This window comes from Lutjanus erythropterus, chromosome 11 (genome assembly GCF_056507025.1).
Source record: "Lutjanus erythropterus isolate fLutEry1 chromosome 11, fLutEry1.hap2, whole genome shotgun sequence".
Lineage (NCBI taxonomy): Eukaryota > Metazoa > Chordata > Actinopteri > Lutjaniformes > Lutjanidae > Lutjanus > Lutjanus erythropterus.
Window position 1 is genome coordinate 18,833,698 of NC_139327.1, and position 25,714 is coordinate 18,859,411.

Here is a 25,714-nt window from a genome sequence, read left to right on the forward strand (position 1 = left end):
TGATGCTTCTTTGATTTATCTTTCACATAATTTGCTTTCCTGCACCTGCCTAAATATAGGATGGAAAAGTATACTCATATAGTCATCCCCACAAAATCAAAATGGAAACACAAACTCCTCAAGAGCCTTTTTTGTTACTCCAGCTGAAGTGTCTATTCATGAGTTCCTGATACCTTTGGGACATTATTTCAAAATTTTACTTCTTGCATACCAGGCATTACAAGGCCTGGCCCTCTGTGCTTAATGGACTTGAGTTTAACATTTTGGGAAATACACTTTTGGAGGAAGGTGGCTGTTCCAAGGTCATGGGTTAGGGTTAACTTTTTTGTTTAATAACTTTTATTTTGCAGGTTGTACACTAGAAGTTAAAAAGTGCTCTGTAAATAGTAAAAAGTGGCTTTTCTGCTCAAAATTCACTCTTAGCACCCATCAAAAAATGAGACATTAACTTGTACTGTACGCTCATTGCCCATGCAGATTACATCGAGATAGTCAGAGTTAACAATGTCTATATAAGCTATACTCGTGTAGCAATCATGAGTTATGGAATCATGGTGTGCTACTTATAAAGATTTAAGCCCCCCTATATGGGTTACACTAGTCTCTCCCACAATCCAGATGATGCCATCTGGGAGAAAAGAGCAGTATGTGTGTGTGTGTGTGTGTGTGTGTGCGCGCACGCATGTGTGTGTGTGTGTGTGTGTGCGCGCACGCATGTGTGTGTGTGTGTGTGTGTGTGTGTGTGGCTTTCAAATCAAATGTTGAGTGTCTCATTTCACTATTAATCCAGGTTGTCCCCACTAAGATGTTAACAGACCGGCTGTGACTGACATGCTGCTGTTTATGCCAAATGGATGGTTTGAAACAAAAATCGGAAGAACTGTTGCACAAGGTTAAATAAAAAAACACATATTTTTGATCAGCTGCAACACACGAGGAATAATAATGGACATGTACTTTCATAATAATGAGAGGACATGGAAGAAACTCAAAGGTTGCAGAACGAGAAGATGTACTAACCTTAGAAGCACATTTTTCATAAATGTAATGCTGCATGTATGTATGTGATAAAAGCTTTATAATGAAGAACTGTAGTACTGGAGAGATGCCCTGACCTACAAATCTTGTTCTGTAGATGTAGGATAACATGTTTGTTTAGTACAGACCCCCAACAAATGTCACATCATCGTGATCTTAAGAGGTTTTTTCAGTGAAAATGAAAAATGCCACCAATCTCGAAACATATTGAAATGTCTGTCTAAACATTGCTTAAATATTAGGCTGCTAATCTGACAAAACTCTATGAATAATCAATAAATTAAGAAAAAACAGGTCTCTGTTAACATTAATGGACAATTAAAGAATTCCTTAGTTGCAGCCTTGATTTGATTAGTTGTAACTACAGGGCTGCACCATATTGTAAAAAAAAAGTAATATTGCAATTACTGGAGGATATTGCAATTGCCATATGATGCACAAACAGTGGGCATGATTTTTGCAGTACAATTTTCATTTTCAATAAAAAAAATAAATAAATAAAATCATGATGGTGTGACATTTGTTGGGGTCTCTACCAAACAAGAATGTTTTCTTGCATATGGAGGACAGGATTTGTAGGCCAGGGGCATCTCTGCAGCACTACAGTACTTCATTATAGATGATGCTGTTTCATCACACATTTTAACTTAGCTTCTGTGACTTGGATATTACACTTTGCCATATTATGATTTTGATAATATTTTGATTAACTGCACAGCCCTGGTTTTTAATAAGAATAACTGGAAAGTGCCATATTAATATCAAATTCATAGAAGGCAGCTAATGACTTACAGTCCATTAACACAGGAATAATACACCCTAAAATAAAACACTGGATGTCAAACTGCTGGCATGATTGACTGTGATTGGATGACAGGAGTAAATCTGCTGACCAAATCCCCTCCTGGCTCAGGCAGTGATTTGGAGCAGAGAGATTTGTTTTCAGAGTGAACTCCGCCCTGCAGAGATGTCTACTGTCACCGTCCAACAGAGGACTGCAGCAGGCCAGCACAGACACGCTTTAATTTGGATGAATAAATCGCTTGGAGTCAACTTTCACTGCTCCGTGCCAGCGCGCTAACGTGAAAAAAAAAAAAACGTAGGCTACCAACTGACAAGCTAACCCAACGGCTACTCTATGGTAAGACAGATGACAGTTACTGTGTTTTAAGCATCTCTTGGTGCCGGTGAGATATATTTTTAGGTGCCCCATGTTTTGTGTACGTGTGTTGACAAAGTTACCTGCTGTTAGATGTTCAAACTCTTTGTCAATAAGACCAAACAGTTCTGTAACTGTCAGCTTCAATGCGCCTCCAAAGTAAAGGGCCGACAAACTAGCATGTGTGGTAGCAGAGTGCCTTTCTAACGTTCACGCGGTGAATTATGGGAAATTTGAGGCGATTAGTCTATTTGTCAACTGTCATTAAGTTCAATTAATACCCTCATATTAACTTCATAACATCTATAGCATGCTTTATCATTTGATTAAAAAAACATATTTATTTTGGTTATCATTTCCTTTTTATTCAGTCCTATTGGGACTGCAATTAACATTAATGGTTATTTTCATCATTGATTATCTGTTGATTTTCTTGATTAAGCATTTTCCTGCATATAAATAAAATAAGAATAAAATAAATGGTGAATAATGTTGTATGGTTTATCTCAAAGCCCAAGATTTCTTCCTTATGTTGTGTTTCTTCCTTATGTTTTGTACAGAGTAAAGATACCAGAAAATATTTACATTTAAGAAGCTGGGATCAGAGAATTTCAACCTTTTTTTTCTTTAAAAAAATTATTAATTATGTATTATTCACTTAATACATTATCAAAACAGTCGGCAGTTAATTTGATAGTTGACCACTAATGGATTAATTGTTGCAGCTCTAATTTGATTTTTGATTTGTCAATTTGTTCAGTTAATACCCTCACGTTAACTTCATAGTTAACAGCTAAAGCAGGCTGAATGTAGCTCTCAAACACTTTTTTATGTTTGCTTGTAACCAGAAGCACAATAGAAACAAATGAGGAGCAAACAGCTGCTAGGCCACAGATAATAGACAAACTCTATGACAATTTAAAACTGACAGCTATGGTACACTGATGGGACAGCCAAAGAAGGTCAGCTTAAAGGTCCAGTGAGTAAGATTTATTGGCAGAATATGGCAGAAATTGAATATGACATTCATTCTTGAATCTTTGTCATTTAAGAATTTAGGTAAATTTTGCTACTCCAGTCATCAACAGAAATTTGTTCAAGGCCTAGTGTATAGAATTCACAAGGATTAACTAGCAGAATATGGCAGAAATGGCATATAATATTCATAAGTTTGTTTTCATTTGTGTATACTAAGCTGCAAATAAAAACTGCTCTAAGAAACGTTTTCCTTATTGTAGAATGAGCTGTTTATAACTCTAGTCAGTGTGGGTTCTCCTCCATGGAGGCAGCCATGTTGCAACACCATGCAGTAGCCCACAGAACCTTGTTGCTACCTAGTTAACCAGCCCGTGTTTTAAAGTTTTAAACCACTGTAATCAGTGATGTCGTCAACAAGGGGCATTGCGCAACACACAACAACATATATTAGTATGACCCTCTCACCTCAGTTCCCAAAGAAAAACCTGCTATTTTGTTGTTCCAGCTGAGAAGATTTCAGGTTCCAAACCAATTTATTTTTGGGTGAAAATGCCAAATGGTTCAAAATTAGGTGCTTGAACCAAAACAGGGCCTGTTGCATGTTGGTGAGAAAGGTCTATCAATGAGTGCTAGTATCCTTGTTTTTATCAGGTTTTCAGTATCTGGTTATGTTTTGTGCATGTAAGACCTTATTCCAATATCAAGAAACCTGGATATACTACCTGGAGTATGACAGAAATCAGGAAATGGAGGGCATGGAAACACCAAATCCAGGTTTCTGAACCATATAGTGGCTGAAATGGTGAGAAATAAAGACACACCTGCAGGCAGATGATCGGAAACCTGGATACTAGGACTGGGCAATAAATTAATATTATATTGATATCATGATTTGAGACCAGATATCATTATATCACAATATGGCATAAGTGTTGTCTTTTTGTGGTTTTAAAGGCTGCATTACTGATGGTTATTTATTAAAAATCTCATTGGGTTATTTTTTTGTGAAAGCGCCAGTAGTCATCCCTTTAATACTGTCACAATATTGATACTGATATTGAGGTGTTTTGTCAAAAATATTGTGATGTATCATTTTGTTCATTTTGCCCAGCCCTATTGGACACTGTTATCATGTATACAGGGATATGAATAACCATGTTTTTCATATTCCATGTAAACGCCACATCCTGCATATGATCAAAAACAGGATAAGGCTCGAGACCAGGATACTAATGCACATGATAAACACACAAATCAAACATTCTGGGGTGCTCTGACTTGTTTGCTGTGGTACACTGAATATGAAAATCGTGCTGGTTATGGTAAATTGTTCTTATTGTTATCAGTGCGCTGATTCACCTCTATCTCTAATCTCTGGCAATCACTCAATCTCTTCCATGTAATAAAGGAGTGTAAAGTGACTTGCAAATTCACTTAATAATTGCCACATCTGTTGCCTTTGCACCTCTTCTCTCACAATACGCTGGCTGAATGAAACAGCTGTTGCTGAGCATGTTTAATCCTTTATAAAAATGCCCAATAACATACAATAGGTGTACCACTTTGACAGGTGGTGATAAACTGTGACGTTCAACAGCAAGTGGTCCAATATTCAACATGACAAATATAACAAAATCATAAAAGCTTTAATTTTGATTTTGATTCTTTCCATTACACTTTTTACCACTCTTTTTAAACTAATATAATTAAAACAAAAGAGGACAACAGGCCCACCAATCGCTGACTTAAATGTTGAATTCAGTTTAGAAAAAAAGAAATGGAAGTGAACATACTATTTACACCTGTAAGATCATTAACATACAGAAAGTACAGAAATACTGGAAGTCATTACACTAATTATAATCAATAACAGTCTGTACGCATGAATGTGGACTCTATGCTTAATTACTATTGATGTTTCTTTATGAATATGTTTGTAGTGTCCAGTGAGCTGTCAGCTGTCCTCTGTCCTCCAGCAGGTGCTGGGATGTGCCGAGATGTGAGAAGGGGTCATGCCTTTGGTCAAGAGAAACATCGAGCCTCGGCACCTGTGCCACAGTGCGGTCCCTGATGGGATTGGCAACGAGCTGGAATGCGTGACCAACAACACACTGTCTGCCATCATCCGCCAGCTTAGTAGTCTGAGTAAGATCACAGTTGCTCATATTTAGTGATGCTTGTGTCATAACATCTTCAGATGCTTCTTTGACTCAAGGTCATTACAGGAGGGAAGCTGTCACACAAACACATGACGACCACAACCTGAATTGAAATCAATCAAGGACAAGTGCATCAAGTTGAGCAAAATCAGCACAAATTAGCACAAAGCAAGTGAATAAAAAGTCCTGGATTCGTGGATGGTGACAGTTAAGGGGATAGTTCAGATATTTGAAGCAGAGTATTAGGTACTTATTGATAGTCAGTGTATAACCTACTGTAGATGCTGGTTGGCACACCCACATTTTTGGGAAGCAGAGAGGAGGACCAGCAATGTACTGTTGTGGATAGTGTCAGCAGCAAAATCTTAAAAAATGAATATCAGTTTCAGTGCATATATTTAGAATATTTCCACTGCTTTACCTTTCTGTCAGATGGCTTTTTTTGACAGGAAACCCATCCATCCATTTTCTGTAACCGCTTATTCCCGAAGGGTCGCGGGGGGCTGGAGCCTATCCCAGCTGACATTGGGCGAGAGGCAGGGTACGGCCTGGACAAGTTGCCAGTTTGTTGCAGGGCTGACACACAGAGACAGACAACCACTCACACTCACACCTAGGGGCAATTTAGAGTCACCAGTTAACCTAGCATGCATGTCTTTGGACTGTGGGAGGAAGCTGGAGTGCTAACCACTGCACCACCGTGCCGCCCTTGACAGGAAACTGCTTTACAAAATCAGAAATTTTACCTCACAGTAGTTGCTGGTCAATCACTGCTTCAATCTATTAGTTTGTTTGTGTTATTGTGTGACTCCAGTGAATCTGAACTAACCTTTTAAAAGACCAAAGTCGCACAATAACACAAACAAACAAACCAATCAAGGCAGCGGTAGAGCAGCAACTCCCACATTTTGCAAGGTAAAATTACTGATTTCACTAATGGACTAATTTAGCTACCTAAAAAAAGGCTTTCCCAACAGATGTGTTTTCTGACAGGAAACCAACCTTATATAAGCCAAATACATTTTCATACATTGTAGCTGACCCTGTCCACAGCTATACATTGCTTAGCTTCCTACACTGGTACTCCTGCTGTTTCTCCAAACTGGGGGCACACTGGTTGTCATCTATTGTAGGTAATAAACTGACTATGGATAAATAGCTCATACAACCCCACTTCAAAAAATCTGAACCATCCCTTTAAGGCAACCAGGAATAATGCAGTACATAATGAATTCTAACTTATTTGTTTAATATGCAGTCTCATCTCAATTAATATTTCAGTCCAGTTTGGACAAAAACAATGTAGTGACATGTTTTTGGTTGTTGTTACTTAAAAACAACAGCTTCCTTGTGGGTTCTCAGATGATTTGACCCTGGACATATTGACTTACATCTACTTTGTGTTAGAATTTTCTTTCTTTGGAAGGTTATTAAGAGAAAACAATGACCATAAATACCAGTTTCACTTGTTTGTTTGGTTTTTGCAAGACAAAAAGCAATTAACACTTGACAGTTTGAGTTCATGTACATTATTATCTGTGTACACTCTAATCAGCAAATTTGCACAGAGGCAGAGTGGTTTAAATGGTTGATGATGTGTGGAAATGTCTCTACTGTATTACTGTATAAACACTAGTGTACCTGTGTGTTTTATTGTGTAAAAATGTAGAGGGAACGACTGTTTTAGGAGGCATCCATTTACTCCTGGACATCTGGCCCAGGATACTCTGATTAGTGTGTGTGTGTGTGTGTGTGTGTGTGTGTGTGTGTGTGTGTGTGTGTGTGTGTGCGTGTGTGTGTGGATTTAGTGAAGTTACAGGAGCTTAGAGCTTACCGTAAAGCTTTGTATCACAGGCAGATAAGACGGAGAGTGAGTGGGCGGAGACACAAACAGGGGCAGTCTAATGATAGCTTCCACATTAAGTGGATCTGAGCCGTTTGACGTGTGCCACTCATGCTGTTGTGTGCAGGGAGCACACACTTAATGCTTGTGTATAATCCAGAGAAATATAATGCATTCAGAAATGTCCAAACACTACTGTCAAATAGAAAGAATCTCTGTTTAATACAATAGTTTAATACTGGGTTTGCTGTTATTTTATTTAATGTCTTCTTCTGAATACACATATGATTTCTGAATCTTTTAGTAGGGCTTTACTTTATCAAAAAACACTACATAGCATGCAAAATAGGTGTGCTGCTCTTCTGTCTTTACCTTTGACACCCTTTTCTTTGTGTTAATAAAACCGTTTTTTTCTTCCTGTGTTTTTTCTTCTTTGCTCTGGTTGCAGGTAAACATGCAGAAAATGTTTTTGGGGAGCTTTTTAACGAGGCCAACACCTTCTATGGCCGTGCCAACTCTCTCCAAGACCGCATCGACCGCTTGGCTGTCAAGGTCACACAGCTGGACTCCAGCGTGGAGGAAGGTAAGTTCACTGGAAACAATCTGTCTTGATTTCATCTTGTTTTCTTATCTTTTGTTAATTCTCACATGATTTATATTAAATTTAAAGCCTCTGTGTTGCTGTTTTGTAGTCTCTCTTCAGGACATAAACATGAGGAAGGCCTTCAAAAGCTCTACTGTCCAGAACCAGCAGGTTTTGTCCAAAGGCAGCACTCCGAACTCGATAGCTGAGATGCACAACAGCAGCGACAAGCCACCTCCTCTCAGCACCCTCACTGCCTACAGGTGCTGCATGTGTTGTAAAAAGTACAACATCTGAGCAGGTTACGTTTTCTGTTTAAGTGTGCAATGTTTTCTGTTACATGTGCAATGTTATATTTCAAATATAGGGAGGATTCCACTGATGCAATGAAATTCTACTCAGACCCGTCGTACTTTTTTGACTTGTGGAAGGAGAAAATGCTTCAAGACACAGAAGAGAAGAGAAAAGAAAGGCGGAGACAAAGGGTGAGAGTGCACTGTACTCACTGCTTTATTTTTTTTATATATTCAGAGTTCCTACACGGTATGGAAGCGTATTTTACGTTTACATGACAAATTCTGAATAACATTGCACTGTTTTAACATTGCAGCTTGAACAAAATGCTGTGCACTGAACTTGTCGTGGTTTGGTGTTAATTGATTTGCATGAGCTACAGTATTCTGCTACAGTCTTTGGCAGCATACCTGTATACATAGTCAGAATGTAACATGTTAACAGCTGATTTTTAAAACCATCTATTTACATGGTAAACATCTATCTATTTTTAATCAGATGCCAAATATAGTCTGAGAAATTTACCAAAAAGTATGGAAATTTGTAGGAACCCTCTTTATTTATTTTGCAAGTGGGCTTTCATCTCCTTTTCTGTCCTTCCGTCTACTTTTCCCAGGAACAGAAGCGATGCATGGAAAGCAGCACCCTTCAGCGTGAGGTGAAGAAGGTGAGAAAGGCTCGAAATCGCAGGCAAGAGTGGAACATGATGGCATTCGATAAGGAGCTTCGCCCAGATCACCGCCATCCGCAGAGTCTCCGCCGAGGGGCATCGTCTGAGGGCTCGCTCTCCCCAGATGGCAGGTTAGTGATTCGTTTTTGACAGAAAGTAGACAGGCAGTAGATGTGTTTTTAATGGAGCAATGTGTAAGAATCCAAAACTTTCAAAAATTAACTAAAATTATCAACAGAATGTGAAGAAATAACAGTTTTGACATTATGGCAAAGATACCTGTGTACTGTGTTGCCGAAATATTTACCAAAGTTCACTACTTTGTACCTCAAGAAGTGATGCAGATTCAGCTGGGAGATGTATGATTTCTGTGTTTGCAACATTTCATAAGCTCTCTTAGCTTTTTTAGTCTAATAAAAAAAAAACTAAATAAACTCAAAATGTCGAGAAGATAAATCTTGTTATACCAATTTTCATAATTACAAAGAAAAATACAACTGTACACCTATTGGATTCAGGTTTTTCCCTTTAATCAAACTCAGTTGAACTTAATTGCCTTGTTAACTCATTGTAGATCACACATCGACAGAAACTAAATAAAACTCAACAAAGTCACCTTCATTTGTCTCCATTGCTCCAACAATGTGGAATATTTTGTCTCTTCATGCTGTTTTTTCTTTGGATGTTTGCAGTGATAACAGTTGTTAACAGTTGCATCTGTTCTTTCTGATACTGCATATGAAATAGGTTACCTATTAGGAGTTTTATGTTGACTGGATTGATTAGGATACTATAGAAATTGCAAAAATGAAAGGATTGTCCTGATATTCAGATGACATAATATCTCTTCTATGTCTCTGTTCTTATGCTTCCTGTTGCTCTTTAGCTGCACATATCTAAGAAAGGCAACATTTATCTTGGAAAAGCATCTTTAAATAGATTGCATAACTGTTATTATCAAAAATATCAAGGCAAAATATAGATTTCGGGAAATTGTAGTGAAAACAGAAGACAAAGATTGGAATGAGTAAAATGTAAGCTGGTCATCATTAGGGGGGTAAATCCTATTTTCATGAATTGGACCTTGTGACTCAAAAATCTCTGTTGTGTAAGGCTTCATTTTATAACAACAAATCCACCGTCTGGATATTTGAAAGCTTCTGAATGAGAAGCTTTCTGTCTTTCATTGTTTATGCAGACCTGACCTTCCAGACTACCCTGTCCCCCCAGTGCCTGCCCACGCCATTTGTAATTATGCCAAGTCACATGACTACGTACCCAGGAACACACACCCTTCACCACCTGTGGAGCATGAATACCACAGCATTGATGTCAACTACAAGAGGGTAACCTACGCCATGGCAGAGCCGCATGCGGCAGACCGAATGAACGGCTCGATACATCCACCTGCAGATTATAAGTATGTTTGTTTGTGGTTTTCATAATCAGAGAAAGAAGTAAATTTAATGTCGCTTTTCCACTGCAACATAATCCTCTTTCTTTCACTGTCGACCAGCTCCGGCCCCCCGCCTCCTGTCCCGGGCCCACCCATCCCATCAGCCCAGACAGCCTTTGGTTTTCCTCTGGGTGCACTGCCACCAACACCACATAATGGAGTTCTACACATTGGCCCAGGCTACCCGCTGCCACCTGTACCTCCTCCAGGGCCACGCATGGTCCCTCCTCCCCCAGGTCCCCCACCTCCACCTCTTCCTCCCCCAGCTGCACCCTCACACCTAGGACGACACAGCGAAGGCGACAGAGGTGAGACGAAACCTGTGAAGGACGCGAGAAGTGACCTGCTGTCCGCCATCCGCATAGGTGAGTCGGGGTATTGAAGCAAGTCCTATGTGAGTGACCAGTCTACCATTTTTTATGCACATTTGTGACTGTCTGCTCAAGGATCTCTCATGGTAGCTGTGATTCACAATTTTCCTTTTTTATTGTCTGGTCTGTTTTATACCAACTACCTACTTCTCACTCCTCTTCACTGGCCAGTTGGGGCCACAAGTCATCAACGTCTGCTAAGATGCAGATTAATTCCATACCTGATATGTTATGATACGGTAAAATTAGGAATGATACAAGATGAATAAATCCCCATTTTGTTCTCTGCTATGCATCTTCTTAGTCACTATACTGGAGCATTCGAGGTCTACTACCAGCAAATGGAGATGCAAACTTCACCACAAAATGGACTGTAACTCACTTAATTCTAAACCATTGTTTGTGAAATTTAGTTTGTTATAATCTTGAAAAATTAAACATTATAGTGGTTACTTGTTGGAATTAAATTTGATCTAATCTCAGCTTTATGCCACAACATTAACCTTCTGAATAGCCACAACTTTCATTTCATGCAGGCCAAAATCAAGTGTAAATTATTCACAGTTATGAGTTTCTTCAAAAATATAAATTTCTATATAACAAAATACTCTAAATAAATAACTATGTTTAAGTTGAGAAGTTTGGACTTAAAGCCTTGTTTACAGTTTTTACAGTAAGGTGAACCCAGGATGCTCCGTAATAATACCATTACACTGTTTAATGCAGCTTTAAGAAAACTTTATTACAAACTGTGCATACATCTAGATAACATGCTCAATAATATACTATACAATACAAAAATTTAATTTCAAAATTTTTCATCTGTGCTCGCATCTGGCAGTTGTGATGGCATTGCAGTATGTGCTTTACCACTTCACTGCCACTACTCTTGTAGTTTGGCATTGTTCTCTGCTGGTCAGATAAAAGTAGACATGACATGCATAAAATTGCATCTCATCTTGTATGTGACCCTGTGCATGGCAGGTGCACAATATGTGATCTTATTTAAACATACTGCATGTGTGCTCTGATCAGGCATCCAGCTGAAGAAGGTCCAAGAACAGCAGGAGCAGCAGAACAAGCGGGAGCCGGTCGGGAATGACGTGGCCACCATCCTGTCCCGCCGTATTGCAGTGGAGTACACTGACTCTGACGATGACTCTGAGCTGGACGACAACGAGTGGTCAGACTGAACAGCTGGCTCTAATGTTTTGCTTTATTGGATCTTTAGTGCAAATAAAGAAAAATGTGAATCATTCACTTTGGCTCCACCTAGTGGACTCTACATACCAAACCACTGCTGCCCAAGTACCTTTATCTCATGTTGTATTATTAATATTTGTTGCTACACGTGTTACTCTTGAGGAAAATACATGAGGGAACACCATTCTACTGACATTTTCAGGTCTGCTAAATACAGTTTATTGATTACCTGTGATAAATAATGACAAATTGTTTTCTACCACTGATGAAATGTGTATATTCTTTTAAAATGTCCTCTTCTAATAACAAACAGACACCTTGAAACTATACCCATCACTCCACTGATGAAATGTGCAGTAGATTTTAAAAACAATGTCTGAGCTTGAGACCTTTTTCACAGAAGACATTTTGACATGTCACGGTAAGAAAAGAACGGGTATAAATAATAAACTCATTGGCTCAGTTCCATGTAGCTGCTTCAGTTTCAGGGTCCTGGTGTTGTTCATGCTGACACACTGTCATGACACGTGAATAGAACAGAGCCATCTTTAATGTCAGTAGTAACACCTGTGCTTTTCCTGTTATGACAAGTCAAAATGTCTGCAGTGAAAATGGTCTATTATAAATGAATGGGTGCAGCTACATTGAGTATAACTTTGAAGAATTTTAGTATTTATTTTTTATTATTTTATACAGTCCTGATAAAAGTTTGATCTAAATGTACACCTCCCTATATCATATGAGTATTTGATGAATAAGTCCATTTGATATTTTGTAATTGCTACCTCAATTTGTGACCATCTCACTGTCCTACAGTATGTGTAGTAGGGTTATCATGAACAGTCTGAATACAGCTTTGTTCTGCCATCAAATTATTATTTGTTGTAAAGCGTCTCTGAAAATGTTGAAATGTCATTAAATATTTTCAGTATCAGACAAAAAATCATGATAATTGTGATTGTCTCCTCCTTTACTATCTTCCTCTTTCTTCTCCTTATCTGGACAACATAATCCTATAGTTTTTATATTTATAGTATAATCTCAAAAGAATATGTTATGTATTGTATTTTAGTTTAAATGTATTTGAACAGAGGGTGTTCATTATGTACACATAACAGCAGCAAGGCATATTTGAAACTTGTCAGTCAGTCAAAAGCCGACACATAAATAAACAATATAGTAGGTGTACCTTGGTTAAATTATCTTAAAACAGTTTGAAACAATTCTAGTTGGTTAATTGAGGTGGACGTTTTATTTCTATCCAGCAGAGGTCAGTAAAGCACCTGGTGGCAGTGTGTAGACCGCCGGAACTTATCGGTGGGCAGGAAACTGGTGAGCCCCGGCCGCCATGTTGGCTCCAACCAAGTCTGACCGGCGGAAAGCGTTTGAGCCGCAATGGAGATGTTTTCTTCCCGTGACAGTCCGGTGGCTGGCAGGTGATTAGCACAGGGAAGCTCCTCCTCTGCCTGCTACGGTAGAGACAAACCTGGGCAACTGCATATCAAGACAAAGTAAGATATTTTCTAATAATAATATGGGATTTGGGATTTATAAGATTTTGATATTTCCTTCCAGTCTTGTAGCAAATATTGCGCGAATAATCGTCAATTTAGCTTAATCTGTTTGTGATGGTGATGACGATAGCTAATGTTTGCTAGCTAGTGTAGACTTAACGCACAAATCAGCTTTGCTCTCAACGTTAAGTGTGTGTGTGTGTGTGTGTAGTAACAGACATTATGCTACCATCTGGCCAGCAAACATGTCCACAGCCATGAACAGGAGTAACTTACTTAACCTTGTCTTCAACCCTGGTTGAAAGGAAAATACATGTTAGGAGTTGCAGCCTCATCTGAGTAAGCTAGTGACCTCACACTGCCAGGCTTAGTCATTCATTTCCTAGATAGCCCTGGTTAATTTTGTATGGTGCTTATAAGCATTTACATTTCATCATCATTGTTTAAAGCCACAGACTGTGTAAAAGTAGGCTGACACATTTGCTCTGCAACATTAGCTTGGTTATTATTAGCTAAGATGAGGTACTGCATGATGTGTGTGTTAAACTATGTTAAAGGTGTCTACTGAGCATATTCAGTTAAAAGGACTTGACAGCATCTGTCTCATTTTTATCCTTCAAGGGATTCTGCAGGACAGAAACAATCAAGATGGATACCTCAAAACTTCCTAAGATCCAGGATGAAGAGCGAGAGAGCCAGTTTGGATATGTGCATGGAGTCTCTGGGCCAGGTATGGGTTATTCTCCTTCTCTTAGTAGATTGCGTTGTTTTGTTTTTTTTTAAATCTGATTTGTCAAAAGCCACTCACTGTAAGTCCAGCTACTAGGGATGCTCAATATAGATTTTTTTCAGACAACACAGATAACCAATAATAGCTAATATAGATAAGATAACACATAATATCATATTTATCTGTTTTAAAAAGGAGTTAACCTGTAGTTTATGCATACCCGAGGGTAAGAAAAGCAAAGAACTGTTCTTTTTTTCTTTTTTTTTTAAGTATAAGATATGAAAAAACCTCACAAATATAGGCTACTTTGGCTTTTATAGAGCATTTTGCCTAACAAAAAATCGCATTAAATGATTTGACATATTTTGTCAAACCACATATTATAGCCAAAATTTATCAGCTATAATTTAATTGTTAGAATAATAAATGAAATATAATTGTCCCATTATTAGCCGGAAATGTATCAGCCCAAATACTTATTTTGCATCCCTACCAGCTACTATAGGGATGTAATTTTATGGAAAATGAGAAACTGTATATTGGGAAAACAACCAGATCTTAATGTTTTGGTCAGAATACCTGAGACATTATTAAACCTCACCACAGTCATGTACTGAAGACAATGTTCACGGATGCCCTTTATTCCCAGATATATTAAAGGGGAAGCTATCATGGTATAAACTATATTAGGAAAAGAAAAACTCCGATAGTGCATACATTTCAGCTCATAGTGTAGTATATCAATATATTGCCTAGCTCTAAGTGGTCAAGCAACTGAATCAAACAGTGTCTTTGTCTAGGTATAAATCCCTGTAGCTGTTGGCGAACATAATACTTAAAATACAAAATCAGAGAGCAAATATAAAAATCACACAGGCGTCATTTTTTATTTCAAGTAAAAATGTGTTTGGTGATTTGTGATGCTCTACTACATTATTTGCTCATTTTCCTCATTTTTAAATGTTTCTTTTTTCTTCATCTATACAATCACAGTGGTGACAGCCACAGCAATGGCAGGAGCAGCCATGTACGAGCTGGTTCGTGTAGGTCACAGTGAACTGGTGGGAGAAATCATCCGGTTAGAGGGAGACATGGCAACTATCCAGGTCTACGAAGAGACTTGTATCCTTTCTGTTGCTGTATAATCGTCCTCTGAGTTTAAACATGTAACAAACCATGTCACAATCTTCTTTAACTATGTTCACATTTTACAAAAGACAGATTTTAGAGCTAATTCACTGACAGAAAACAGCTGTCTGAATTTGATGTGCATGCGGTGTGTTTTGTATTCCCTAACTTAACGCTACAGCTGGTGTGTCCGTCGGTGACCCTGTCCTTCGGACGGGGAAACCCCTCTCTGTAGAGCTGGGACCGGGAATTATGGGCTCCATTTTTGATGGTATCCAGCGTCCACTAAAGGACATCAATGACCTCACTAAAAGTATTTATATCCCCAGAGGAGTAAACATTGGTGCTCTCAACAGAGACCTCAAATGGGAATTCACCCCTGGACAGAATCTTCGGGTAGGAATAACAAAACTCGAGTCTGGTGTGGACTCAGATGATTCTCCTCTGCAACTGCTCTGACTAATTTCATGTGATCTTCTCTTCTCTAGGTTGGCAGTCACGTGACAGGTGGTGATATCTACGGCATGGTGCTTGAGAACTCTTTAATTAAGCACAAGCTGATGCTTCCACCTCGCAACAGAGGCACCGTCACCTACCTCGCCCCACCTGGAAACTATGACATCTCTGTGAGTGTTAGTCCAGCAGAAAAGTTCCTCTGTTGGTTCAAAATGTTCTGGCGAACTGATTTTCTGATCTTGTTGCATTCAGGATGTGGTTCTGGAGCTGGAATTCGAAGGCGTGAAGGAGAAGTTCACCATGGTGCAGGTGTGGCCAGTACGACAAGTCCGCCCTGTCACAGAGAAGCTACCTGCTAATCACCCGCTGCTGACTGGTCAGAGAGTTCTGGACGCGCTTTTCCCGTGAGTAGACCTCTCAATAGTACATGATGCACTCATTTGTCTTCATAATTACAGATGTTTAACAACTGAGGCCGGTTGCACAGAACACCTAAGGTTTAGGTTTTCCTCAAAGTCAAGGAATCTGGTTTTGCTCCTCATCTTGATCTTATATCAAAGGGATCCCTTAATGTTAGTTAAACGGTTGCATAAAAGACCTTAGCAACCAAAGAATGGGAAAAAAAAATAAGGTACCTCTGTCTCTATCTTAACTGTAATATGGTCAGGTTTATGGGGATGATGTATGGAATACATTCTGTTAAAAATTAATTATTTTAAAGCACATTTAGAAGACTAAGTCATTAAGCCTGCTTCATGTTGCTAGCTAGGCTAAAGTTGCCATCACAGTCTATTTTATATCTTTATCTTAAATACTATCTTAATAATCCAATCCTTAACAATTACTTCAAGTAAGCTGTAAGATACATAAAGTCATTCTTCCCAGATTTGATGGATGTATTCCTGTCTTTGTTGGCCAGAACAGACAAGTTACTGTAATTTTTGGATCTCTCAGAGGAGGTGGTTATAGGTATTGCAAACACCCATGACGGTAAACGAAAGGTCTCCATTGAAACTATGGAATTTTATCGCTGCAAAATCTTTCAGTGCAGTAAATGCCTTGGTTTTTCCTCAACTAAGGAAACTTTTTAACAGAATCTGCACAGCATCCTTGAGTAAATCCCTTGGCTAAGGAGAAATTAAGCCTTAAGTGTCATACTGAAGGAGAAAACTTGAGTTGTTTTGTGCATTCAGTCCCTGGTTTTTAGTTGTGGGCACAGAAAATCTTTATGTACTGTATTGAGTGTGTTTCTCTGTAGAAAAAGTATGGTATTTTTTTGAGATTGTCAGGACTTCAGCCTCTATTTCAACTTGCACTTTTGCTCTTTTTCTAAACTTTCATAAAGTAAGTTTTCGACTGGTGACTGTAGCCATGTGTGGGGCCGCTTCTTTTATGTTGTGTGATTAAAATCTGTATGCTGCAAATTAATCTCCATGACCTCTGTGCTGTATAGCTGTGTGCAGGGTGGCACCACAGCTATACCAGGCGCCTTTGGATGTGGAAAGACCGTGATCTCCCAGTCCTTGTCCAAGTACTCCAACAGTGACGTCATTATTTATGTTGGTTGCGGAGAGCGTGGAAATGAAATGTCTGAAGTGCTGCGGGATTTCCCAGAGGTAGGTGGTACGAAAAGTTTTGTCATATCTGTGATTTCTTCCCAGTGTCCATTTCAAACAGCTCATTTTAAGCTAAAAAAAGAATAAATGAAAAAAGAGAAACATAAATGATTTTATGAAATATTTGTTAAGGGCTAAAAATCTTCAATTCATTTACATTATGTAATGTTAACACCGCTCTCGCCCAACAGCTTACTATGGAGGTCGATGGAAAGGTGGAGAGCATCATGAAGAGAACAGCACTGGTTGCTAATACTTCCAACATGCCTGTGGCTGCCAGAGAGGCCTCAATTTATACAGGTACCAGCCAAAAACATTATACAGACTCTGTTTATTTTAAATGCTACTACATGATTTCTCCTTTAATTTAAGTTAATTTCCCCTTTCTTGTTTCTTTATAAGCCATGGGAAACTTCTAACACCCTGAAATCCCATTCTGATTGATGTAGGAGGAGTTAACATTAAGTAAATGGCCTTGTTTCTTACCTGTGCAGGTATCACGCTGTCTGAATACTTCAGAGATATGGGCTATAATGTGAGCATGATGGCCGACTCAACATCTCGATGGGCCGAAGCTCTGAGAGAAATCTCTGGAAGATTAGCTGAAATGCCTGCAGGTAAGTTCATAATGGATGTGATTGATTCCATATGTATTTGAAAAAAGGCTTTAAGGCGATATTTTGGACAGTTTGTTGTGAACCTGTTACAACTGTGTGTGTTGTTGTCTGCAGACAGCGGGTATCCTGCTTACCTCGGTGCCAGGCTCGCCTCCTTCTATGAGCGTGCTGGACGTGTGAAGTGCCTGGGAAATCCAGAGAGAGAAGGCAGCGTTAGCATCGTAGGAGCGTGAGTTTGACTTTCATATAATCAAGGAAAATTATGTTGTAGTCTTTTTTTTTTCAGCATCTGCTTTATGCTTCAGCACAGCGGCACGTACATGTGGATATTTACTTACAACAGGTTATGTCCTGGTGGTTTTGCTTGTATTACTGCTTACCTACACATCTCCCTAAGCAGACCAAGGATTTAAAATTAGTTTCCTACCTGCCAAGCAGCTGTTGCTTTCAGTTCCTTTCAGGAACAATTTAAATCAACTTGTAGAACTCATCTTCTTGGTGTTTTCAGGGATCCTCCACAGACTGAGTTTCTGCAAGTTTATTGTCATAGCAATATGAAGTGAATTAAAACCAAAGGATGGGTGGAGTTCAAATATACACACAACATAATGTCATACACTGCTTGTTGTACTTTTGAAGCTACCTTTGATTGTGAAATAACTATCGCTACCTCTTCTAAGTTATTTTTTTTTTTTGTATGATTTTTAAAGATTTGCACAAAATAATGAGTCTTGGAAAGGTCTTTGACAGTTGGACCTCATGATTAGCTTTTCAAAATTTTCAGCTGACCTTTCAATACTCTGAATTCCTCTTAGTGTGTCGCCCCCTGGTGGAGATTTCTCAGACCCTGTCACTTCAGCTACATTGGGAATTGTTCAGGTAAGTCATTGGTAGTGGCTCCTCAGCTCTTTATCCTAACATTTGGCATAATTCAACTCGCAGACAGTATTTCTTTCTGGATGTGTCAATCTTCTTTGTCTTCTTTTCTGTAGGTGTTCTGGGGATTGGACAAGAAGCTGGCTCAGAGAAAGCATTTCCCCTCTGTAAACTGGCTGATTAGCTACAGCAAGTACACACGAGCTCTGGATGAATATTACGACAAACATTTCCCTGAGTTTGTTCCTCTCCGCACTAAAGCCAAGGAGATCCTACAAGAGGAGGAGGACCTTGCTGAAATTGTGCAGCTTGTAGGCAAGGTGAGACTTGTTAATATTATGTAACATGATATAACACAAACTATGGCTTCAAAAGTAACTTAAGAATTCAGGCAACACCTGTGAATTGCTGAAAAATAAAATTTCATATGTTATGTGATCAGAAACTCTTATTGTGAAAAAAGAAAGAATTTTCCACACTGTCTGCCACATGTCGTCACTTTGTGAACAATGTTTCAGTCCTCAGACCTTCATCAGGAAAAACTCGTATATGTAGACATCACAGTTTATAGTTAGAGGAGCTAATCAACTTTAATCTGTGTGAATGTCAGGAGTGGATGCCCTTCAAATGGTGGTTTTACAATGTTTATTTTTGTATATATATTCATGGGACTATTAGTGTTTGTCTATTTATAAAGTTTACCCGATGAAGGTTAGAGGATTGACACGTCTATAATAAAGTTGATACAAGTGATGGAAAAAACTGTGGCTCAATACAAAACAAACTGTTGACTATAGAGCCAGTTAATCAGTGTATTTCATGTGTGAGATCTGTGTTTTATAGGAGAAGCTTTCATCAGAGCTATAGATTTAAAATCATTTAAATTCTTTGCATCCTCACCTGGTAAATCAACAACTCTGAAAAAAAGTGATGTTTTGTTTTCAGGCTTCGCTCGCTGAGACTGATAAGATCACTCTAGAAGTCGCTAAGCTCATTAAGGATGACTTCCTGCAGCAGAATGGTTATACCCCCTACGACAGGTGAAGACAAAACATCTCACCAACCACAAAACACTCATCTTTTCCATTCACAAGCCTGAAGTGGCTTTCACACCTTCATCTTCTTTTTTAAGTCCACAATGAACATATTGAATCTTGTAAACATTGAAGTGGCTACACAACAATTGAAGACAAAAACATAAAAAACATTTCTGTTTGACATCCCTTTTTTAGGAAGAAATTATTCACACGAACAGCAAGTTAGCAACATTTCTGGAAGTTATGAGCTACAGCAAAGTCATTACTGTTCAGCAACTACACAGCTTCAAACTTGATGGATTTAGAAGGAATTCACATTATTTGAAGTGTTGTGGTTGTATGAGGTTATGGTTTGTCAGTGTCTGTAAGTATTTGTCCTTCACTTGATAATTACCTTAAGCACGAGCTTCACACCTCCTTCTGTACGGACTCACAGGTTCTGCCCCTTCTACAAAACTGTTGGCATCCTCTCAAACATGATTGCATTTTATGACATGGCCCGACATGCAGTGGAGTCGACAGCGCAGAGTGACAACAAAATCACCTGGGCTATGATCAGGGAGCACATGGGAGAGACGCTGTACAAAATCAGCTCCATGAAGTTCAAGGTATGTGATTGTTCCCCATTTTATGGGGGAGATGTTTATGTTCGTCAATCAAGAAACATAACCAACTATTCTCTGTTGATTTAATTCCTGTTAATGTTCATTTGAATCTTTAGGACCCTGTCAAGGATGGCGAAGCTAAGATCAAGGCAGACTTCGCCCAGCTGCTGGAGGACATGCAGAACTCTTTCCGGACCTTGGAGGAATGAGTTTGTTATCTCCCAGTTCCTCTCCCGAGCATCCAAATCCCAGTGCAGTGCAACATAGTGCAGATTAAACGGCCCCATCTTCTGAACGTCTGCCTCAGTCATGTGAACTCATTTATTCCTCGGTGGTGTTTACGTCCCCTTAAACATTCCATGACCTGCACAAATGTCCATGTTATTTTGTTGATTTTTTGACTCTTCAAAAACACAGAACTGGAATTCCCTGAGACTCCTGAACATATAATGGTTTGCTCTGCGGATGTAGCAACACCTTCATTGCATAGCACTTAAAGATCACTACACCATCATGTTGTGGTTGTAATCAGTGGGCCCCAATCATGCGCTGTATTTGCACTTAAATAATTGCTGCAACAAAGAACGGAAATATTTCTTTTCCCCCAGATGTGACGGTGATCAATATAGGTAATTAATCAAATGGGAACATGCACATGGGTAAAGGGACAGATGCACTGTGTTGCTGTATATCAGGGGGTTAATGGCATTCTTCCACCTTACCTCTTCAGTGTGATAGTGATGTTGTGGACTATATACTTGATATTCTGTGTAAAAATGTGAATGAATGAGTCTGTTAGAGTTGTGTTGTAACAGATGTCTCACTATTATATTCATGGTACATTACTGTGTCCTGAAATAAATGTAAACAAATGACTTAAGTTTACTGCCTCAATGTCTGAAAGCCTGCTTTATAAAACAGAGGGTAAATACATCAAGAACAAATAGCAGTAATCTCAAAAAGACTTCTTGTTCACAGTGATAAAACAAAGATTATTTTTTTAAACTCTTTTAACATTGAAACAACTGAACCTGAGCACAAGAATTGATCTTTAACTGCTGCAGCTCATGGGCACACAGATATTCAGTGAGAGACCCTCACCTCTAGGTGGTGCACACATATTGCTTGAATGCTGCAGGCTGACTGTTAGGAAAAGGCTCTTTTGCAAAACTAATTTTCCCAGTGAGTGTGCTTTTAGTAGCTTTAGTATCCTTTTGACTGTGTGAAAAACAGAATTTTTTTTCATATCCCTGTACCGTCACATCAAATACAAGTGTTCAAACTGTCATGTTTGTCATTTCATATTAATTTCTCTCAAATGTAACTTGACAAAGTTGTTATTTTTTAAATCTTTAAACGGTTAGTCTAGGAGACAATGTCAGAAGGCCCTTCACATGTATAAATATATGTATGTATACATAAATTGGCCCTAAAATTATTTTGTAATTAATATAAAAAATATAATTGTTACATTTTCTAGAAAATCTGCAATCTGAGCATTAAAATGATTTTTTTTTTCACATTTAACAAGCTATTCCTATGATATACTCAGACTGATAAACACTAAATGTGCACCAGTCAGCTGCAGTAGGCAATAGTATTTCATTCTAGTTTTGGTTGCCAACTAAGTTTGACCATTGCATGTCACTAACAATATTAAATTGAAGGGTTCTTGTGTGTGTGTGTGTGTGTGACTGTGGGCACCCAACTCTAAAGTAGTCAATCCTGTCTTCTGGGTTCTGTGTGTCTTGGGCCCAGTTCCAGTTTGGCCACTACACACTCCCACTCCATAACCAAGTGTAACTTTCTGTGGAGTCACACTTGCGGCTGTGGATGGTTTCTTAAATAAGAAGGAGGGTATAAACACAACAGCAAGCTCAGGGACACCCTGACCTTTCTGCAGCGGAAACAGGAAAATTTGTCTGACATGATAGACATTGCAATTAAAGACATTGTAATTAAATAAATGTTTATCTAAAATATCTTCTTACATACAGAATTGACAAGAATCAAGGTGGCAATGACACAACACACTCACTACCTTCATGGAAGAGTAAACTCAGCCACATCTCATTTTTTGTCTTGTCATTCTATCATATGTGCATAAAAAATAATCTATCAAATGTCTTTTTGAGATTATATAACTTATTACGTATTTTTTGGAAATGACAACGATATTTATAAGTATGTGGTGTGCACTTGACAGGAGTGACAGTGCGTTTTTAATCCTGCATCCTTTAAGTGGTTTACATGGCTGCAGAGAGGCAGAAGGTTTTGAATGTTTACACTCAATTTGTAAATTGCAGCTTTAAGCATTTAATGCTCAAAAACTCTTCATTATCATTATCATCCTGTGTGGATGTGGTTTGATTAGATTTGAATGTCGGTGGCCTGGAAAGATGCGCTAAACATACTCCTCAACTGTTATCACATTTTGATTCAGATTTTCATACATTTTGATTGGTGCACAGACGGATGCAGCACCACTTTTCCCCAGTGAGTCCCACCCACTTGAAATCAGTAAGAAGCACATGGAACATGACAAAACAATATGAAAATCTATAACATGGAATCAATCATCTAAAGTGTTTGAACTTGTGCAAAAAGTTGAGTGGTCATGACCTTAATCACAATAAGAAGCGAACTGCAAATAGGTTTTCAGAGCCTCTATAAAATAGGACCAACACTATGGTGCATCTAACACCATTATGACTCTTTCTAAACCTAACCTGGAGCATAGACAGTGTCAACAGAGTTGGACTGATTACTCTATCACTGTACCATCATCTGCAGTGAAAATGTTGTTTCTGCAGATGTGGAAGGATATGAAGCTTACGGGGAAGAAGAGAGAAGAAGGCCACTTTCACCAGTGCTTGTGTTTTGTTTGTTGCACATACATCATTTGTTGTAGTTTGCTGATGTGTGATCTTCAGCATGTGCTCTTGGTTCAGCCGGTCGTCTACGACTCACAGCAGTAATTCCTCCAAAATAGATTAGAGAGCCGGTATCTCAAGTTCCGGGCTCCATCAAGACTAATGGAAGCATAACCCACAGGAGCAAGAGCAGCATCTTTTTCTCTGCATTGATTCAGTCCTTCCAGACTCACAGTGGTGCAGACGTTAAGAGGTTTCAGTGGTCTGAGAATACACCAGCCTATAATGTACCTGCCTCTCTTGCTCTCAGTCTTCAGTTTGTAATGACTGACAGGCAGTATGTGTGTGTGTGTGTCCGTTAAGGACACTTAAAAGAAACTGTCTTTGGGTTTTCTCGTGTGGAAATGGCAGATTCCATCACATATGTGGGTAACATTTGTGCGGCCGTTGCTAACAAGCAAGCAACTGAATAATAAAAGACTCTTCTAGCCAATGTAATTATTGACTAGCTTGTCTCTAATGTCAGCAAACAGATGACTTGTAATTGCTACAAGTCTCTGACTACTTAATAAACTTAAAAATACCTGCTCATAATCCAGACACCAATGTTTTTCCCAGTTCTCTGGGAAATACTTGGATACTTTTAGAAAAGCTGCATTTTACCCCTAAAGTCACACAGTAACTGGCACTACACTTCCATTTTGGTTCCATATGTTTTGGATTCCCCATCTTTAGTTAACTGACATACTGTAGCAGCAGGTTAAGGACTAGATTCAAGCTCCTGTATTGGCAAACAAGCTCTCTGCTGAAGTGTTCATGAGCAAGAATCTAAATCCAAATTCCTGACGCATGCATGAGGAGCTGATTTGTATTTGACCCTGTGCTCTAACCCTGTGAAGAAAAGGGAAAAGAAAACTTCCCTGCAGGGGTCGTTCATCACATTGTCACATTGTTAGTATCCAGTGTTGTCATAAATGTCATCATTGCATTATTGTAAATAGCTTCCACACAAAACTTAAGTCAACTGAACTGGGGTTGAATAATTAGTCTCATTTGAGTTTTGTAAGTTTAATTAACTGGAGGAAACATATTCAAAAAGCTGTTCAGTCACACTGATGAACATTCATACACCATATATTAATTAGTGAATGGAGCTTCTGGGTGTGAAAATTGAAACCAATGTGGATGTGTTTTAAACCTGCATTCTTTCTAATGGCCACATTTCCACATTTAGGTGATGAAGTTCTGTGTAATACGTATCAATATATATATATATATATGAATTCACATTTATTCATAAGGTTTATGAGACTTTCAGGAACAAAGTTCCTCTCTGTTAATCCACTATGAGAGATCGTGCTCCTCTGTCCTGAATCTCTGTAGGTTAGGCTCTCAGACAGCAGCACTCTTCATGAAGTAAAGGTTTGGATATTTTGCACTCCATTTTTTTCCACAGTGGAAGTTTGACATGACTGATAGAGCAGCTTAAATACACAGGTTCTTCCTGACTTCCTAGACATTGTTGTCAAAAGTAACCTTACATAAAAAGCAAGTGTAAAACTTCTTAGGATGGCTCACATTATACGTACTCATACCACAGGGAGACAACACCACAGCAATGGCGACTTGTTAACTTCCACTACTTTACTGGATTAATCTATTAATCTATACAGTATAATGTTAATTTAGTAAATTATGGTCCTATTTAGAGTAAAATGAACCATAAAGCTAGGATGCTTTAGGGCAGAGCTGATTCAGTCAGTGAAATCAAATTGAAATAGTCAAATCTGGATGAATATTCTGATGCTACATTGCCTATTTCTTGCTTAAAATGTCTTCAAAAACATATTTTAGCGCACTGTTTAGTTGCAATATGAGAAAAATTGCAACCAAACACGGCATTATTTCCTGCACAGACCAGCCAAAACCAAGCACCACCCAAGTCCCAGTACATCACCCACCAGTTCCACACTCTTGTTGGTACTGTGCTTGCTGTGGTTGCAGAAAACAAGATAGCGACCCCTGATCATCCATAAACCAATGGATGACTTCACGGTCATTGCACATTATTTTGATTTCCTTTTACATTTTCTAATTTATTGAAGAAGAACCTGACTACACGTCATATGAACATAAAAACATTGGGTACATAATTTACAACCTTATTTTTGTACTTGAACAATGAAAATATATGCTAAGTGCACAGTGAGTGGTGAATTGGTCTACAATTAGCTACAATACAAAAAAAATGTGTCAAATGGACATAAAGTTTTCATGTCATTTTGGCAGTCTGAAAATTTGTGTGGACTCTACATAAAAAAAAACTGTCAGAAACACAGGCTCACATTAACAGCAGCACACACACAGATACACTCTTCCAGAGTTTTCCAGGTTGCTTGTGGGAGGAAATACGATCCCAGAGGGTGGGGCTGCCCCGTGGATCATCGCTCACTCTCTCATCTATGAGTGCCTGTCATGCCTCTCATACACACACTCTGGTCCAGCTCA

The 25,714-nt window shown here is 38.7% G+C and overlaps 2 protein-coding genes across 4 annotated transcripts; both read left to right on the forward strand.

Moving 5' to 3' along the window:
• The first annotated feature begins 1,977 nt into the window (after nt 1-1,977).
• On the forward strand, nt 1,978-11,811 carry wasf3a (WASP family member 3a). 3 transcript variants are annotated; one of them, XM_084731128.1, is made up of 9 exons: nt 1,978-2,179; nt 5,116-5,320; nt 7,626-7,760; nt 7,870-8,023; nt 8,128-8,245; nt 8,671-8,855; nt 9,923-10,144; nt 10,241-10,545; nt 11,587-11,811. In XM_084731128.1, the coding sequence occupies exons 2-9, from the start codon at nt 5,188-5,190 to the stop codon at nt 11,742-11,744; spliced, it is 1,410 nt and encodes a 469-aa protein (XP_084587254.1). In that variant the 5' UTR covers nt 1,978-2,179; nt 5,116-5,187; the 3' UTR covers nt 11,745-11,811. The 3 variants fall into 3 exon arrangements, with proteins under 3 accessions (XP_084587254.1, XP_084587252.1, XP_084587253.1); XM_084731126.1 differs by having other exon boundaries at nt 5,152-5,320; XM_084731127.1 differs by having other exon boundaries at nt 5,155-5,320.
• A 2,029-nt stretch (nt 11,812-13,840) lies between these two features.
• LOC146318917 (V-type proton ATPase catalytic subunit A-like) lies at nt 13,841-21,208 on the forward strand. The gene is made up of 14 exons (XM_084731129.1): nt 13,841-13,998; nt 14,992-15,120; nt 15,308-15,522; nt 15,615-15,752; nt 15,835-15,986; nt 17,036-17,198; nt 17,390-17,498; nt 17,693-17,815; nt 17,930-18,044; nt 18,631-18,694; nt 18,808-19,011; nt 19,637-19,731; nt 20,165-20,336; nt 20,450-21,208. Exons 1-14 carry the CDS (start codon nt 13,917-13,919, stop codon nt 20,540-20,542), a joined length of 1,854 nt encoding a protein of 617 aa, XP_084587255.1. The 5' UTR covers nt 13,841-13,916; the 3' UTR covers nt 20,543-21,208.
• The last annotated feature ends 4,506 nt before the right edge of the window (nt 21,209-25,714 follow it).

Coding starts and splice junctions, on each gene's coding strand:
- wasf3a (XM_084731128.1), top strand. CDS start 5,188: ATGCCTTTGGTCAAGAGAAACATCGAGCCTCGGCACCTGTGCCACAGT. Junction 8,024..8,127: donor AGCACCCTCACTGCCTACAG/GTGCTGCATGTG, acceptor TTTCAAATATAG/GGAGGATTCCACTGATGCAA. Junction 8,856..9,922: donor TCGCTCTCCCCAGATGGCAG/GTTAGTGATTCG, acceptor TTGTTTATGCAG/ACCTGACCTTCCAGACTACC.
- LOC146318917 (XM_084731129.1), top strand. CDS start 13,917: ATGGATACCTCAAAACTTCCTAAGATCCAGGATGAAGAGCGAGAGAGC. Junction 15,523..15,614: donor CCCCTGGACAGAATCTTCGG/GTAGGAATAACA, acceptor TCTCTTCTCTAG/GTTGGCAGTCACGTGACAGG. Junction 18,045..18,630: donor AGCGTTAGCATCGTAGGAGC/GTGAGTTTGACT, acceptor AATTCCTCTTAG/TGTGTCGCCCCCTGGTGGAG.